Source organism: Apis florea, unplaced genomic scaffold, assembly GCF_048593485.1.
Source record: "Apis florea isolate Af1SG1 unplaced genomic scaffold, ASM4859348v1 contig_3081_pilon, whole genome shotgun sequence".
NCBI lineage: Eukaryota > Metazoa > Arthropoda > Insecta > Hymenoptera > Apidae > Apis > Apis florea.
In genome coordinates, this window is record NW_028256703.1 from 200,357 (window position 1) to 215,598 (window position 15,242).

The 15,242-nt window shown below is 22.0% G+C and overlaps 4 protein-coding genes across 7 annotated transcripts; 2 read left to right on the forward strand and 2 right to left on the reverse strand.

Annotated features, from left to right (window-relative positions):
• Positions 1–3,266: 3,266 nt before the first annotated feature.
• LOC100866793 (protein Fer3) lies at positions 3,267–5,700 on the forward strand. Of its 2 annotated transcripts, none has more exons than XM_012487687.3 (4): positions 3,267–3,564; positions 3,917–4,071; positions 4,233–4,392; positions 4,680–5,700. In XM_012487687.3, the coding sequence occupies exons 1-4, from the start codon at positions 3,517–3,519 to the stop codon at positions 4,830–4,832; spliced, it is 516 nt and encodes a 171-aa protein (XP_012343141.1). In that variant the 5' UTR covers positions 3,267–3,516; the 3' UTR covers positions 4,833–5,700. The 2 variants fall into 2 exon arrangements, with proteins under 2 accessions (XP_012343141.1, XP_012343149.1); XM_012487695.3 differs by having other exon boundaries at positions 3,289–3,564; positions 3,927–4,071.
• A 236-nt stretch (positions 5,701–5,936) lies between these two features.
• On the forward strand, positions 5,937–7,205 carry CUTA (cutA divalent cation tolerance homolog). The gene is made up of 6 exons (XM_003690064.4): positions 5,937–6,212; positions 6,285–6,344; positions 6,415–6,460; positions 6,535–6,584; positions 6,676–6,718; positions 6,793–7,205. The coding sequence occupies exons 1-6, from the start codon at positions 6,049–6,051 to the stop codon at positions 6,865–6,867; spliced, it is 438 nt and encodes a 145-aa protein (XP_003690112.1). The 5' UTR covers positions 5,937–6,048; the 3' UTR covers positions 6,868–7,205.
• Positions 6,906–11,198, reverse strand: UHRF1 (ubiquitin-like with PHD and ring finger domains 1). The gene is made up of 8 exons (XM_086908660.1): positions 10,533–11,198; positions 9,557–10,161; positions 9,111–9,465; positions 8,859–9,038; positions 8,637–8,793; positions 8,376–8,574; positions 7,866–8,282; positions 6,906–7,799 (listed from the first exon to the last, which is right to left on the reverse strand). Exons 1-8 carry the CDS (start codon positions 10,614–10,616, stop codon positions 7,580–7,582), a joined length of 2,217 nt encoding a protein of 738 aa, XP_086764786.1. The 5' UTR covers positions 10,617–11,198; the 3' UTR covers positions 6,906–7,579.
• A 1,262-nt stretch (positions 11,199–12,460) lies between these two features.
• Crk (Crk proto-oncogene, adaptor protein) lies at positions 12,461–14,931 on the reverse strand. 3 transcript variants are annotated; one of them, XM_086908663.1, is made up of 5 exons: positions 14,810–14,931; positions 14,503–14,585; positions 14,009–14,070; positions 13,715–13,901; positions 12,461–13,567 (listed from the first exon to the last, which is right to left on the reverse strand). In XM_086908663.1, the coding sequence occupies exons 1-5, from the start codon at positions 14,812–14,814 to the stop codon at positions 13,095–13,097; spliced, it is 810 nt and encodes a 269-aa protein (XP_086764789.1). In that variant the 5' UTR covers positions 14,815–14,931; the 3' UTR covers positions 12,461–13,094. The 3 variants fall into 3 exon arrangements, with proteins under 3 accessions (XP_086764789.1, XP_086764787.1, XP_086764788.1); XM_086908661.1 differs by having other exon boundaries at positions 13,715–14,070; positions 14,810–14,923; XM_086908662.1 differs by lacking the exon at positions 14,810–14,931 and having other exon boundaries at positions 14,503–14,734.
• Between the last annotated feature and the right edge of the window lie 311 nt (positions 14,932–15,242).

Below are 15,242 nucleotides of genomic sequence, written 5' to 3' on the forward strand. Positions count from 1 at the left end.
TCGAAAATATATAGTTATTATATGATTATTATAAAAATATATAGAGATTTCTGAAATAATTTAATAGTAGTAAAAGTAATATTTTCCTTTGCAAAAACTTATGATTTTATTAATGATCCATCAAAAAATATTTAGTTATTCACGAAATATCGTAGTCAAACCAAGATGAATTAACATTACATAAAAGTACGAATAAATTCAAGCAATATGTGTCGAGGAAATTTCTAACATATAATATATATATAACATATATTTTTTTATCGAAAAAGAATTATGAAAAGAGAATTACATTGTATTTAGAAATAATAAATAAACTAAATAATTATTATTATAGGACGAATAAATCGAAATGAACATTAAATTAATATAAAAAGACGAATATAAAACTTTACTAATAAATGAACGATAAACAATAGAACGGAGAAAAACAGGAAGAGGAATTGACACAAAAAGACACAATAAAAAAAATTGATAAAAGAGAGGAGAAATTGATAAAGAAGAAAAAGAGAACAAAAAAAAATGGAGAAACGATAAAAGAGAAAGAAAAATAATAAGAAAAATGAGGATGAAGAGAATAGTAAAAGAAGAAAAGAATGATAAAGAAGACAAAAATTCTATACAAATAAGATTTATGTTCTTGAAACGAATAATTAATTAATTTATTTATTATTTCTGAATGAAAGATAATTCGATGTAATTTTTTTTTTAAAAATATTTGTTATATTTAATAGATTTTTTTATGTATATTGTTTGGATTTGTTCGTATTGCGGCACATACCTATTAATATTAATATTAGTTAGTAGTAATAGTAATATTAGTTGTCTTAACTAGTCTACAATGCTTCGTGATTATTGATGATATGAATATTTTTTGTTAATAATTCATTAAGAAAGCCGTAACGAAAGTTTTTGGAAAGAAAAAATCTTACATGAAATTATCTCACCAATTTCCAGTTAATTGATATTCATATTTTCAGAAAATTCTATATAATTATATTTGAAATAGATTTAAGATATAACATAAATATTTTTTACAATTAAATTAATTTAAAGTATTAACATTAATTGTTGAATATTTACTTATTATAATTTTTTTAAAATGATTTTACAAAATGATTACAATAAATAAAATTTTTTAAAAATTCACTTTATTATTTTTAGAATTTATTGTTATTATATTATATTGTTATATAACTATGTTATATATAACAGTATTCTTTTTTTAGTATGTTTTATTTTGTTCTAATTGATATGTTTTATAATGAGAAGTATTATATTATATTCTTTATTCTAGAAAAGCTTCCAAGTTTTGCTATGAAGCATTTCAGCGCCGACGCTCAAAGCATTGATCCAAAGCGTCAGCTTGCAGTTATGGATATAGTACATATTACCAGATTCGAATTAAAGATCCACCCTCACAATCAATATGTACAAACTTATAACATATATCATTCTCAATTTATTGTATCATATTTTTTAAAAAACATTCTTCAAATACATATTACATTTACTGTATTAACAAATATAATAAAATAAGAAATATTATTCAATTATAATGCATTTAATATATTAGTTAATTTATATAAATTTGATAAAAATCTTTTTTCTTTTCTATGAAATAATTTTCTATTTTCTATTTTTCTAGTATTAAAAAATTCTTTATATATATATATATATATATTTCATTCGTTTTTAAATTATATTAAAAAAATTATAGAAAATAAGGTAAATAAATTAATAAATATATTTAATAATAATTTTAATATAATAATATTTGTATAATATAAATAAATAAGTGATATCTAAAATTTTCATTTCAATAAAAAATAAAATTTTATTTTCAATAAGAAAAGAAAAAAGAATTTAACTAAATTATATTTTAAAATGATATATAAAATAAAACAAAAAGATGATAAACATACAACAATAATACTGTGGCAGAGAAAAAATAACACCAAAAAGAGATCCTAATAAGAAATCTGCTTACTTGTGATCGAATATTAATAACTTCATGCACCCCAGAACTCTTGAAGCAAACACAATGAGATTTGACACGGAGAGAGCATGCTGGATGTTTATACGCGTTCAAAGGGAGAATTTAGTGTCAAGTGAATCGACTAATATCTATTTAATTAATTCGGGGGAACGCACTCCCTCGGTTAACAATATGTTACCCTTCTGAGAAGATTTTGTCATGGTCTTTTGAGTGATCCTGTTAGAAACTTAATTTATGAAACAATTTATCTCCAAATAGACATAAAGAAATCATAATAATTTGCGAAAAATTTTATTTGTAATAACTTTAAAAATGATCATAGAAGAAATAATCATAAAAAAAATTTATATCTTAATAAAATGATATATATGAATAAATTGGTGATATATATGATAATTGACTTTAGAAAAAATTAATTTATTTGTTAATAAAACTTTTCTTGTTTATAAAATTATATATTATTGAAACATTTTTGTACTATTTGAAATGAAATTATGCATTATTTATGCATTATGTATTATATCGTTTAATAGATTATTTTTCAGCAAATATCAATTCTCAATGCTTATTTAAAATACATATTAAATTTATATTTAATATATTTAAAAAAAAGTAGATGATTACATTTCATTTAACATATGCTGTAACACTTGAAGGGAAATCAAATATATGTTATACACAATATATTTATTCACTATTAAAACTAATTAAACAATTCTTTTCGCTTAAAGGTATATAAGAAGTAAATCTACATAAATATAGATTATATAACAAAAAATATAAGATATATAATATTAAAAATTTTATCATAAAAATTAAGAAAAACAATATAGATTTAAATATAGATATAGATTAAAATATAGATTTGTAATTAAAAACATTTTAATAATAATAAAATAATAAATATTTTCCTCTAATTTCATCATTTTTATAAATATTAATCTCTTTTTTAATAAATTGTAATCATATATATAAAATATTGAATGTAAATAAAATCTTTTTAATCTTGTAGTTATAATGAAAAAATGAAAAATAGAAACTAAAAAAACTCAGAAAAATATAGATTAAAAAAAAAATATAAAATGTAGTTTGTCCATCTTTAACATATCATTCATATCACGGTCGATAATCCTGATATTGTTTAACCCTCAACTTCTATGAAACAAGGCAAATCATGAAGGTTACTTGAAAGCTCCACCCCTTTATAACTATCTATCCAATGATCGTGTTTGACCCAAACTGATTAAGGGTGAAATGCTCCAATAAGGATAGAGATCACGGCGCAAGCGTTCAAGAATGGTGAATAACAGTGGTTTTAGAGGGTTGCTTTGAAAAAGGGGCGGGTTCGAAATTTACCGAAATCTCGGAGTTCAATTCATAGACGAGGATATCTTCGGAATCAGATTGAAGGTGACAGTTGTGCCAGTGACAAACATTTTATTTTCCTTCATTGTTTTTTTTTTAACTAAAAACGAGACGAAGTGTTCTTCCTGCGTTCGCCGCTGGACAGAATCCGGGATATGAACTATACCGAATCGTTGTGGGAGATTAATGGAAACCAAACACCAGTGAGTATAAATAATTAAAATTGATTTAATTTTTCAATATTCATATAAACATGAAACATGAATATATATGAAAATATGCTTAATACATTTGTATCAATACATTTTTCAATATAATATTTTTCAGAATAATATTTAATAATTAAGCAAAATCATGATATTTGTATTGTATGATTGAAAAATTTGACTTTTTCTTAATATTTTTTAATTTGATACTATATTTTATTCTTTAAATCTTTAATTTTAATTGTATAATAAACGATAATATTTAACATAATTAATTAATGATCTCTTTCTTTTATATTAATAAAAAAAACAGCCTGCAAATAAATATAAACATAAGTAAATGAAATAGGTGATTACAGCGGATATGTCGCAATACGTCAGCGGCGAACTTGGAAGCTACCCGATGTGGGACAGTTCTGTTTTATACCAAACACCACCTCCTTCACACTCTCACGTAAACGAACATGGATTATATAGACAACCTTGTGCATTATTACATCAAAGGTAATTATTTTTATATATTATATTGTTATAAATATTTTTTTTAATATATTTTTAATTTGCACGATAATAAATTGAGAAAATGATTTTAAATTCTGGAAAATTTCAAATTTTAAAAAAACAAAAATATTTTATCAATTATGTATTAATTAAAATAATTTTAGTCGCTATACATCTAATGGTAGATCTCCGAATCTTCCATCATCTACTACAAAGAAACCAAGACGTCGTGTAGCAACTGTTTCACAAAGAAGAGCAGCCAATATCCGTGAAAGGCGAAGAATGTTTAATTTGAATGAAGCCTTTGATAAATTACGTAGAAAAGTGAGTTTATATGTATAAATTATATATGTATATATTAATATGTTTATATTTCTAAAAATTCATATATTTAATTTTATATATATATTTGATTTTTAGAAATTAATAATTTAAATTTAAATTTTATATTTTATACTAGTTTTTGATTTCCATAATATAATTAATATAATATATATATATATAAAATAGTTATATTAAATTAGTTATAAAACAAACTTTCATATTTTAATGATTTATCTTTTATTATTATTCATTATGTTTCTTATCATTTTTTGGCAATTATTCTTCAGGTACCAACTTTCGCTTATGAAAAACGGCTCTCGAGAATCGAAACTCTGCGTCTGGCTATCACGTATATTGCATTCATGGGAGAATTACTTGGAATCGAATCGAGTAGTCCAAAACCAGAATATATTCCGAGGGAATATTATTTGCCGAATTAAAACTGAAAAATAAAAATGTTCAAATGAAAACGAAAACGAAAATAGAAAACTTTTAAAAATTAATTATTCATATGTAAATTGTTTTACGATGTTAATATTTTGATTTTTTTTAAAAATGAAAATTAATGTGCAAATACATAAAAAAACATGATAAATGATTAATTAAAATATTAAAAAATTTAAATATTTAAAATTAAATATTTTAAAAAATTTGATACACAAATGAATATATTTCTTGAAAAATAAATTAACAAAAAAAAATTGAATACATTCAAATGATATTTAACTTTTCTTTTTTTCTTATATCTATAAAAAAAAGTTAATGACCTTCAAAATTTGACTTTAACACTCATTCACACATATACATATTTTTTTTTAATGTAATATTTTAATGTAAATGCAATTTTTTTATTTTATAAGAACATTTCAAAATATATTCATTTAAAAATCGAAATCAATTTTTTATCAGCTTCTTTATTTTTGAAAGATCATAAATAATTAATTTCATATAATTTAATTCGAATAATTTTATTAAATATTTAAATATTTAGCGATAATTATTAATAAATATTTTAAATTAATAAATATATAAACTTTACTTATTTCTTGTATAAAAAATATCAAGTGCAAAATATATTTTAGAATGTAATACATGTTTAAAATTAAAATTAACGTATATAAATATTATAATCAAATGATAAATAAATTAATATAAGCGTAGTTAAGTATCCTGTTGAAAAAGCATTAATTAACACTTAATGTTTATGTGATTCTACAAAATAAGATAAAAATGTCTTCCATAATTTATATAAATCTGCTTATTATATATTATCATTATATCTAAATATAAAATGTACAAACACTATCATTTATGTATTACTTTCTTTAAAAAAAAAAAACAAACTTATAAATTCATTGCTTGTCAAAATAAATTAGTAAATAGTAACTAAAACAAATATTATAAATATATAGTACTTGAAAAAAATTTTCAAAAAGATTATTATAACGAAAAAATTATTGAAAATAATTTACTAAATAATATAAATTATTATTTACTTTTAAATAAAAAAATTCTATAATAATTTAATCGATACAAATTTTTGAAAAACGATTGCTCGATATCGAATCGAGCTTTTCGAGATTCGAGAATACATTTTAAATAGTTCTTCTGAAGCAATATTCACATCAGTGAAAAAAGTTTTTTGCAATTGAATAAATGTCGCTTATGCGGTGCAAATCAATTTTCGGATTAATTACATTCTTTTGTTTAACTAGAAATATTACTGCTAATACTTATAAAAACATGAGTAGTCTTGCTGGAATTCATTCTGTTACATATGTCACAGTTCCAACACAAGATATTGCTAAAAAATTGGCTCAGTAAGAATTGATATAATCTATCGAAAAAAAAATCTATTTCTATAAAATAATTATGATTATCTATATTTACAGTGGTTTGGTTAAAAATAAATTAGCCGCATGCGTCAATATTATACCAGGACTTACATCAATGTAATATATAATATTAAGACAAATTGGAATATTTTTATTTCATTTAAAAATGTTATTATTTATATTTCAGATATGAATGGAAAAATGAAATAAACGAAGATAGCGAACTTTTACTGGTAAAATATAAAGAATATAATAATAATAATATAAATCAAATTTACTAGTATAAATTTTGCATTTTTTATTTCAGATGATAAAAACCAGAACTGATACAGTAGATACTTTAACAAAATATGTAAAGTAAGTACATATTATTATATTTAGTATCGTATAATATATATTAAAATAAATCAAATTATTTAAAAATTAATTTTAAATTCAATTTGAATAGAGAGAACCATCCATATGAAGTTTGTGAAGTCATTTCATTACCTGTAAGTAGTCAATTTTTTAATTACATTTAAATTACATTTTACATATACAATTACAATAAAATAAAAATTTGTAGATCCAAAATGGAAATGAAAAATATCTCCAATGGATAAGTGAGATTGTTCCCCCTATTAATCAAAGAAAAAAATAAAATTAGACTTTCTTTTCAAAATGAAAAATTCTAACATATAATGTATTATGATAAAAATATTTATTTATTTTGCTATAAAATGACATGATTGTTTTATAAACTTTTCATTACTATGAAAAGTTATATTACGCCTTTAAGAAAAAACAATAAAATTCATTCAAATACAAATTAGAATTATTACAATTGATTTGAACACATTAATAAGCGTGTATACATATATAAACAAATAATCAAACGTTTATAATGTAGTCAGTTGTATAAATCTTATGTTACATATAAATGTAGAACTTGAAATTGTATAAGTCCAAAAATTAATATAAAAATAAGTACTATAATAATTAATTGGGTATATATATTTTTTTATTTTTTATATGTATGTTTTTTCTTTGAATTCATTTTTATTATTATATAATTAGTACTATCAGTCAATTTATTAAAATAAATATATAATAATAATAAAAATGTTATTAATAGTGGACTATGGCAACAAATTTTTTGTATCATTAATAGTTACCACAATGTTTTGAAGTTACCAGAATTTCAAAATATCCACCCTGTAAATGTATATTGTAGTAAATTTGTCATTATCTAACGTAATTCATCACTAAAACTATAATATACAGTATAAATTATATCTAGAAATATTATTTAATAGAGTCTAAGCATGTATGTGAATTCATATTTGAATATAATATTTTTTTACAAGTTAATGTTATCTACCGCCCTCATATCCCGGATAAAGTAATAATAGAGTCGATGATAAAAATTGATTAATTTCCATTTTATAATTTTTGTCTAATAAATGACGACATGATGGACAACAATTTACACCTGATGAAAAACTACGTTTTAAACAATTAACACATATATTATGTGTACATGGAATTGTAACAGGATTATAAACAAGTTCCAAACAACACGGACATGTAAACCTGCAATTTAAAAATTATAAAAATTTTAAAATATAATATTTATTAAAATATTATATAAAAATATACCTTTCTGAAACTTTTTGCAAAAATATAGTTTTACCATCCGGTAAAGCTTTACGACATTCCTCCCATAATTTTGCATTTGTTTTATCTTGATTAATATGTTTCAATACTTCAGTTTCCAATTCATAAATTTCGCACTTTTGCTTTTTCTTTGGTGGTTCTTTGTTTTTTGAAAAATTAGATTTTTCTTCTTCAGCAAATATATTTCGTTTCTTATTTGTTTTATTATTTTTTGCCATTGCTTCAAGATATCCATCTGGATACATTGGTTTTAAACCTAGAGCTTCTATTCGTGCTTTACCTTCATTAGTCCATGGTGCAGGTGCAGGATCATCTCTTCTTAATAAATATCTCCATACACGAAAACCACTTTTACCTGTATCAGGGTAATATTTTACTACCTTGTATATACCATCATACCTATAATAAAAATTTTTATGAAAACTATTTTTATTAAAAAAGTAAGTATTATTATATATATAAAAATATAAATATTAATTATAATTATTATACCTATTGCCTTCTTCTGGTGCATATTTGCTATGCTTAGCAAGTTTAAAGTTTCTCACAACTCTTACAGGTATACCACCTCTCCAATCTTCAGCTGTAGCACCAACTGTTGCATTAAGTTTTGCATTGCAATTTACAGCTAATGCTTTATTCATTCTAGTTAATGTTTGGTCACAACTTTGTTCTGCTGTTCTTTTATTTCCTTAATAATACATAATATAATGTATTAATTTGAATATATTTATTTATAATCAAATATCCTACCTGATAGATCTCTCCCTCCAGAACCAGTATAAATAAATTCATCGCCATTATCAATATCATCCTCATATCCTCCAGATAATACAATAGAGTATGCACAATCTGTTTCTCTTCCATGAATTCCAGCTATATGTGGTCTATGTACTCCAACTTCAGATACCTATTATTAATTTTTAATTTATAAAAATATATAAAAATTAAAGATTTAATTAAAAATTTGGTTACCTGTACTCTATACATCCAACACATTCCAACTTCTACTCCTGGAATAGGCCCACGATGATTAGGTGGAACTATACTACATTCTTTTGTTCTTCCTACACAAGCCATTCCTTTACCCCAATCTCTTTTACTATTACTATTTTCATTGGTTTTCTTTTTCGTTTGTTTGAGTTTATCACCTGCCTTTAAAAAATAAAGATTTATAAAATTATATATAAATGTTATAAAATAAAATTTTATCATATAATAATTAACCTTCACAATTTCATTTTCATCGTTTTTACATTCTGGACAATACCAATAATCTTCTTCAGGTATAGAAGATAATGGAGGATTTAAACATCTTAAATGATATGCAGAGTTACATTCATCACATAAAAGAAGATTATGTTCATCTTCTTTTCCAGCACAAATTCTGCAACCACATTCTCTGCATTTTTTACGAGGATTGTCTAAACATGCATTACAAATAGCTTGAACACGTCTTCGTTTACCATTACTAATCATATGTTGTTCATCTTCAGGAGTTCTGTCTTTAAGAAGTTTTGGTTCTTCTATAGCAAAAATCTCTCCTTTAGGATTCACTTTATGATTCTCAAGCAACTGATCCCTTTTCAAATAAATATTCAAATATATATTTTAATCATACATTATATTTACTTTAAAAAAATTAAATATTAAAATTATTTAATAAAATTCACCTTCCAATATGCAATGTTCCAATAAGTTCCTGTACTCTTCTCTTTTTATCTATTTTCGAAACTGTAAAATCATACCATAATCCAGTTTCTTTAGGATTATCAACATTATGATTAATCATTACATTTTGACCTATTTTTAAGCTATTAAATTGTAAAAGATGCTTTGCACGTGGTCGTACTGATGATTCAGGTACATTAAAAGGTGGAGCTTTTTCATCAAATTCCCATTGTAAATTATAAATGACTTTATCTTCTTTTTTAAAGATTTTTAATATTATTGCCTCAAACCAAGCCCCATAAGTTTGGTCAAGACAATCTACTGCATCTCCAACTTTATAATATAAACTTTCTGCTTCAACCAATTCTTCTTCTTTATTAGAATTATCTATAATTTCTTTTTCATAATTAGAATTAGATATAGTAACACTATTACTTGAGGTAGCTTTATTTTCTATGTCATTAATTTGTACTTTCACCATTAACTGAATTACATCATTCAAATTAACATTATAATCATATAATTTGTAACCATTTTCCAATTGTTTTCCACGAAAAAATAATCGTTGTAAATCAGCTTTTATATGTAATTCTTTTTCAATTTCATGCTAAAATAATAACAATCTTTAATTATGTAAAGATTTCAATATTTCTAGTAACATTACTTTAATCAAATATTTTACAAAATATTTATTTATGAATATAAAAATAAGAAAGAATAACATTTTAAAATAAATAAAAGTATTTATTTTAATTTTTATGTATAACCATATATTATTAAAATATTAAGCGAAATTTTTAATAAGATAATAGAATATTTTATAAAATTATATGTTTTTTACCCCAAAATCTAAATATTAAGGATTAATATCAAATATATAATATAATAAATATTAGAAATAAAATTATATAAACTTATATGTAAAAAAATTGTTTTCTTGTTTAAAAATATATCTATATATTTTTCTACTTTATATACCTTAAAATCTTCTACTTCCGTCAATTTGGAGATAGTCAATATCGCCTCCTGTTTACCATCCATTGTTCTCACTTTAACGTACATTTTGATATATTTATTTATTCAAAAAAACTCAAAAAATTTGTGATCTTATATTTGACGCATCGATCTACGACTGCAAAATTAAAAATATAATTTATTTCATTAACATTAACAAGAATATAAGTAAACTGAACCAATAATCACTGTCACTCAACAGTGATCTCACCACTTGTTGGCATTTAGTAAAATGAGAAATTTGGCGGGAATAAATTGTGGAGACATATGGCGGAAGAAAAATGGAATAAGAAAGAAACTCTATTTAGATATCATGCACATATTTTTCTTTTCATTAGTGATTTTTTTTTGAGCCTAGAAATAAAATCATAAAATCCATTTTTAAAAATTTATTATTTACAATTTTTAGAAATGTCAATGTATTAAAAAATATATTATTTTATATTTTATTTTTTTTGAATTTATTTAAATTTAGAATAAATTTAGATTAAATAATATTAAATGATGAAAAATATATTGAAAGTTTATTATTTTATTAGAATATCATCGAAAATATTTTTTAATATAAATAATATTAAAAATTATTTGTAATAGAAATAAATTACGGCAATAATAAAAAAAAAATTATTTAATATATTTTTTGTACTTATAAAAATGCTTATTTTAAATATTTATATATAATATTCTTATTTTTTAAACATATACATTTAAAAAATTAAAATTATATTAATATATATAATTATATAAAAAAATGTTACAAAAATTCATAAGTAAAAATCTGCATAATTTTAATACTTACTTTCTTAGTAATTATGTGAACAATTATATTTTTATGATTCTGACTCCATATTGACAAAATTAATATATATATTTTCTTTTCATTAAATTGTTAAAAATTTAAAATTCACTTTTTATATATATATTTTAATAAATTGTACATTGATGAGAAACTAATATTTTAATAAATTGTACACTAAAAAAAAAAATTTTTTTCAAGATTAATAATTTCTAATTATATATAGGAACTAATAAATTCGTCATTTTTAATTCAAGAATTAATTTTCTAAATGTAAAATCTTAAAAATTGCTTATACAATTTACATATAATTGCAATTCCACAAGAAATTTTTTTTCCAATTCATAATTAAAAACATACATATTAATATTAAATCTATATGTAAATAAAATTTTTAAATTTGAATTCAATTTTTATAGAAAATATAATATAATCAAATGTTGAGAATTGTATACAAATTATATAATTTATATATTATTTGAATAATAATTTTCATTATTGAAGATTGAAGATGAAAATATCTTTTTGGAAATATGAAAGAAAAATAATTGTAGATTATTTAAAAACTTTGGAAATAAAGAAAATTACAATTCTATCCTGAAATATTTATACATAACATACATACAACTTATGATTAATATATATCATTGTGAATAAAACTATTATCAGTTTTCTTCATATAAAAATATTATATAAAAAGAGAAAAAGATTGTGTAAAGTTTACGATAAAATTACATATTATACAAATATAAAATATAATAATATGTAAATATATATATTAAAATGTATTTATACATACATAACTATATCTATACTAGTTTTTAAGATCGAAAAAAATTTTTTTAAAAAAATCCTTGAAATTGTTATTCTTATAAACATCACGAATATTTCATTTATATAATTATATATTAATAATATATATGTATAATAATATTAATAATATATAATTTACAATAACTCGTACATGCCTATGACTGATATAATTATGATAAAACTAATATATATATATATTATATTAAATTTATATATATATATATATATATATATATATATATATATATATATATAGCATAAAGCGGAACTTTAAAATAGCTACTATTTTTACAAAACTAATTATTTTTGCAGTTTTTATAATTACATATTAACAAGTAATTTTTGTAACTTACAATCATGAAAATATTATACCATTCACTCATAAACATAAATTCACAGTTTCTGCTCTCTTAAAAAAATTACTCAGCAATCGAAACTTATACAATTACATAGTAATATATAATTTATGTAATTTATGTAAATTGTGTAAATTACAATTATAATATAATTAACAGTTCCATCATTTAATATATCTAGTAGAAAATGTTGTTCCATCTGTGGCACAACCTATGGCTAAGCAGTACAATATGTATCGGTACAAAAATTAAAACCAGAAAATTTGTATAACTTCTGACAAAATCAATATTAATTAGTAATCATTTACAATTATTTGATACTTTATGACTAGAAAAGTAAAACAATTTATAAAAATATTCATTTAAATTTTGTGCAATATTATATAATTAACACTTAATATATAAAATTGTATTACAAAATACTTGAAATTTCAAATTATATAAAAAATTTAAAAATGAGATGATTTTATGTACCAATACACAGAATACTTGCTAATATGAACTTAAACTGCCAATATAAAACTATCCAAATTAACTTCTTTATTCAATGGAAGACTTCCGTTAAATTTCCTGATTGTCTTCTCCAGTCTCATTATCTACAAATTCAACATGTGTGAATGGAAAATGGCCAACCTTGCCATGCAATTCACCTTCCCATTGACCATTTATATTAGTCTTTGTAACTTTTATCACATCTCCAACTTCTAATTTTAGAGCAGTTTTATCATATGCATTTGGTACTCTTGCTTGTTTTACTTTTGCAAAAGCAGGTAATGTTCTCTGAATATTTGATCTACGAGTGGTCCCTTGTCCACTTTCTGGATAAGACATTTGGGAAGCAGAAATTTGAACTGAATTAGAATTTATAGTTGAACTTCCTCCACTTTCTGGACGTGAATTATTTTCAATCACAGAGTGATTGTCTTCTTCATACTTTTGAACATATGGAACTGGAACTGAACCAGTTTGACCAAGAGCATTTCTAGCAGTCCACCATTGTTCTTCATCTTTTGATATAATTGTAAGAATTTCTCCTAAAAGAAATTTTTATATTTATATAATTTAATTGAATTATTAATAATATACTAATACAAAAATATCATATATAAATTTAAATTCAAAGTAAAAAAAAAAATTTAAATATTATTTAATAATAGTATTTAAATATTTCAAATACCAACCTTTTCTAAAAGGTAAATCATCAGGATCATTACCCTCAAAATCATACTTTGCTACTACCCTCTGTGTTCTTTTAGGTGCAGGCCTGATCAGTGGTGTTGTGTCCAAATAATGTAATTTGTAAAAAGCCAAAAGGTTGGGAATATCAGGAAATGTTTGATCTCCAATCCGATAACGTATTTGGTCACCCTGTTGAATTTTATTTATAATATAATGGCTAACCTTGCTGTCTTCTCGTACACATAGAACAAAATCTCCTTGTATCGATGTGCTGTCACGTACTAAGAATACGCCACCTTCTTTCTCACCCATGAGTAAATCCGAGGCATCTTGTCGTGACATTGCACCAAAATACCAACTAAAAGAATATAATTCTATAAAATTTAATATTAATCTTATAAAAAAAATATAAATTTAAAATTTTGCACAGAATATTATAAATTTATAAAATTTGAAATTATATATATATATATATATATATATATATATATATATGTATGTATAATATATGTATAATTTGATTAAACATATATATATATATATTTTATATATAATCAAAATATTAAAAAATATATATATTGCTTTAAATAACATTTGTTACTTTAAATTTATTATTTTAAACACATCAAATCATTTAATATAATTTCTAAAACTTAACAACTTAACAACTTTTCTTCAAAATTAGTAAAATTAAATTTTAAAGATTAATTGTTAACACAACAATATTTATTAGAGTAAGAATTAATCTTATGACGCAAAATAACATGATCAAAAATGTCTCTTTATTTACCTGGACTTGTCATATTGATCGAAAGTAGCAGCCATTGTTTTAGCAAGTAATCGACTAATCGGCAGCGTTGCCAGAAGAATTCCCTACCGTAGGGAAAAGGTGACGTCATGTAAAGTTATATACATTATGCGACTTGAGCACACCATGCGAGAATTAGTGGTACTAATATTTTCACATTCTACACGCCTAATGTTATAAATCCAAATTACAAATATAAATCCAAAAAAGTCCCTAAGTTCCCTCTAACAATTCTAACCTATTTTCTGTTATTTTAAATATCATTAAGTTCTCTATCTATGATTCTTACTCCATTTTTCTTCTAACAATCAGCGTTGCCAAAAGAATTCTTTATTCAAGAGAAAAATTGTTATCCTAGAATTATATTAATTTGAACACAGCATATGAAAATTATTAATTCTATTACGTATACTACCTATCTACATATAACTACTACTAATACTACTATGTGCGGAATACTATATATAGAACAAATATTTTATTTATAACTTTATTTATAATTTTCAATCACTATATATATCTATTTTTTGAATATATTGGATTCATTGAAATTCAAGCAATTAGATTTCTATTTTTTTCAATTTCTTATTAGCGACAAATATTTATGTATTTAATTAAGTATATATCCTAATCTGTCTTTCAGTATTACTTTTTCATATCATTGAATTCTTTTTTCTTTAATCATTTTTTTCTCACTGACAATTCAATTATCAATAATAAAC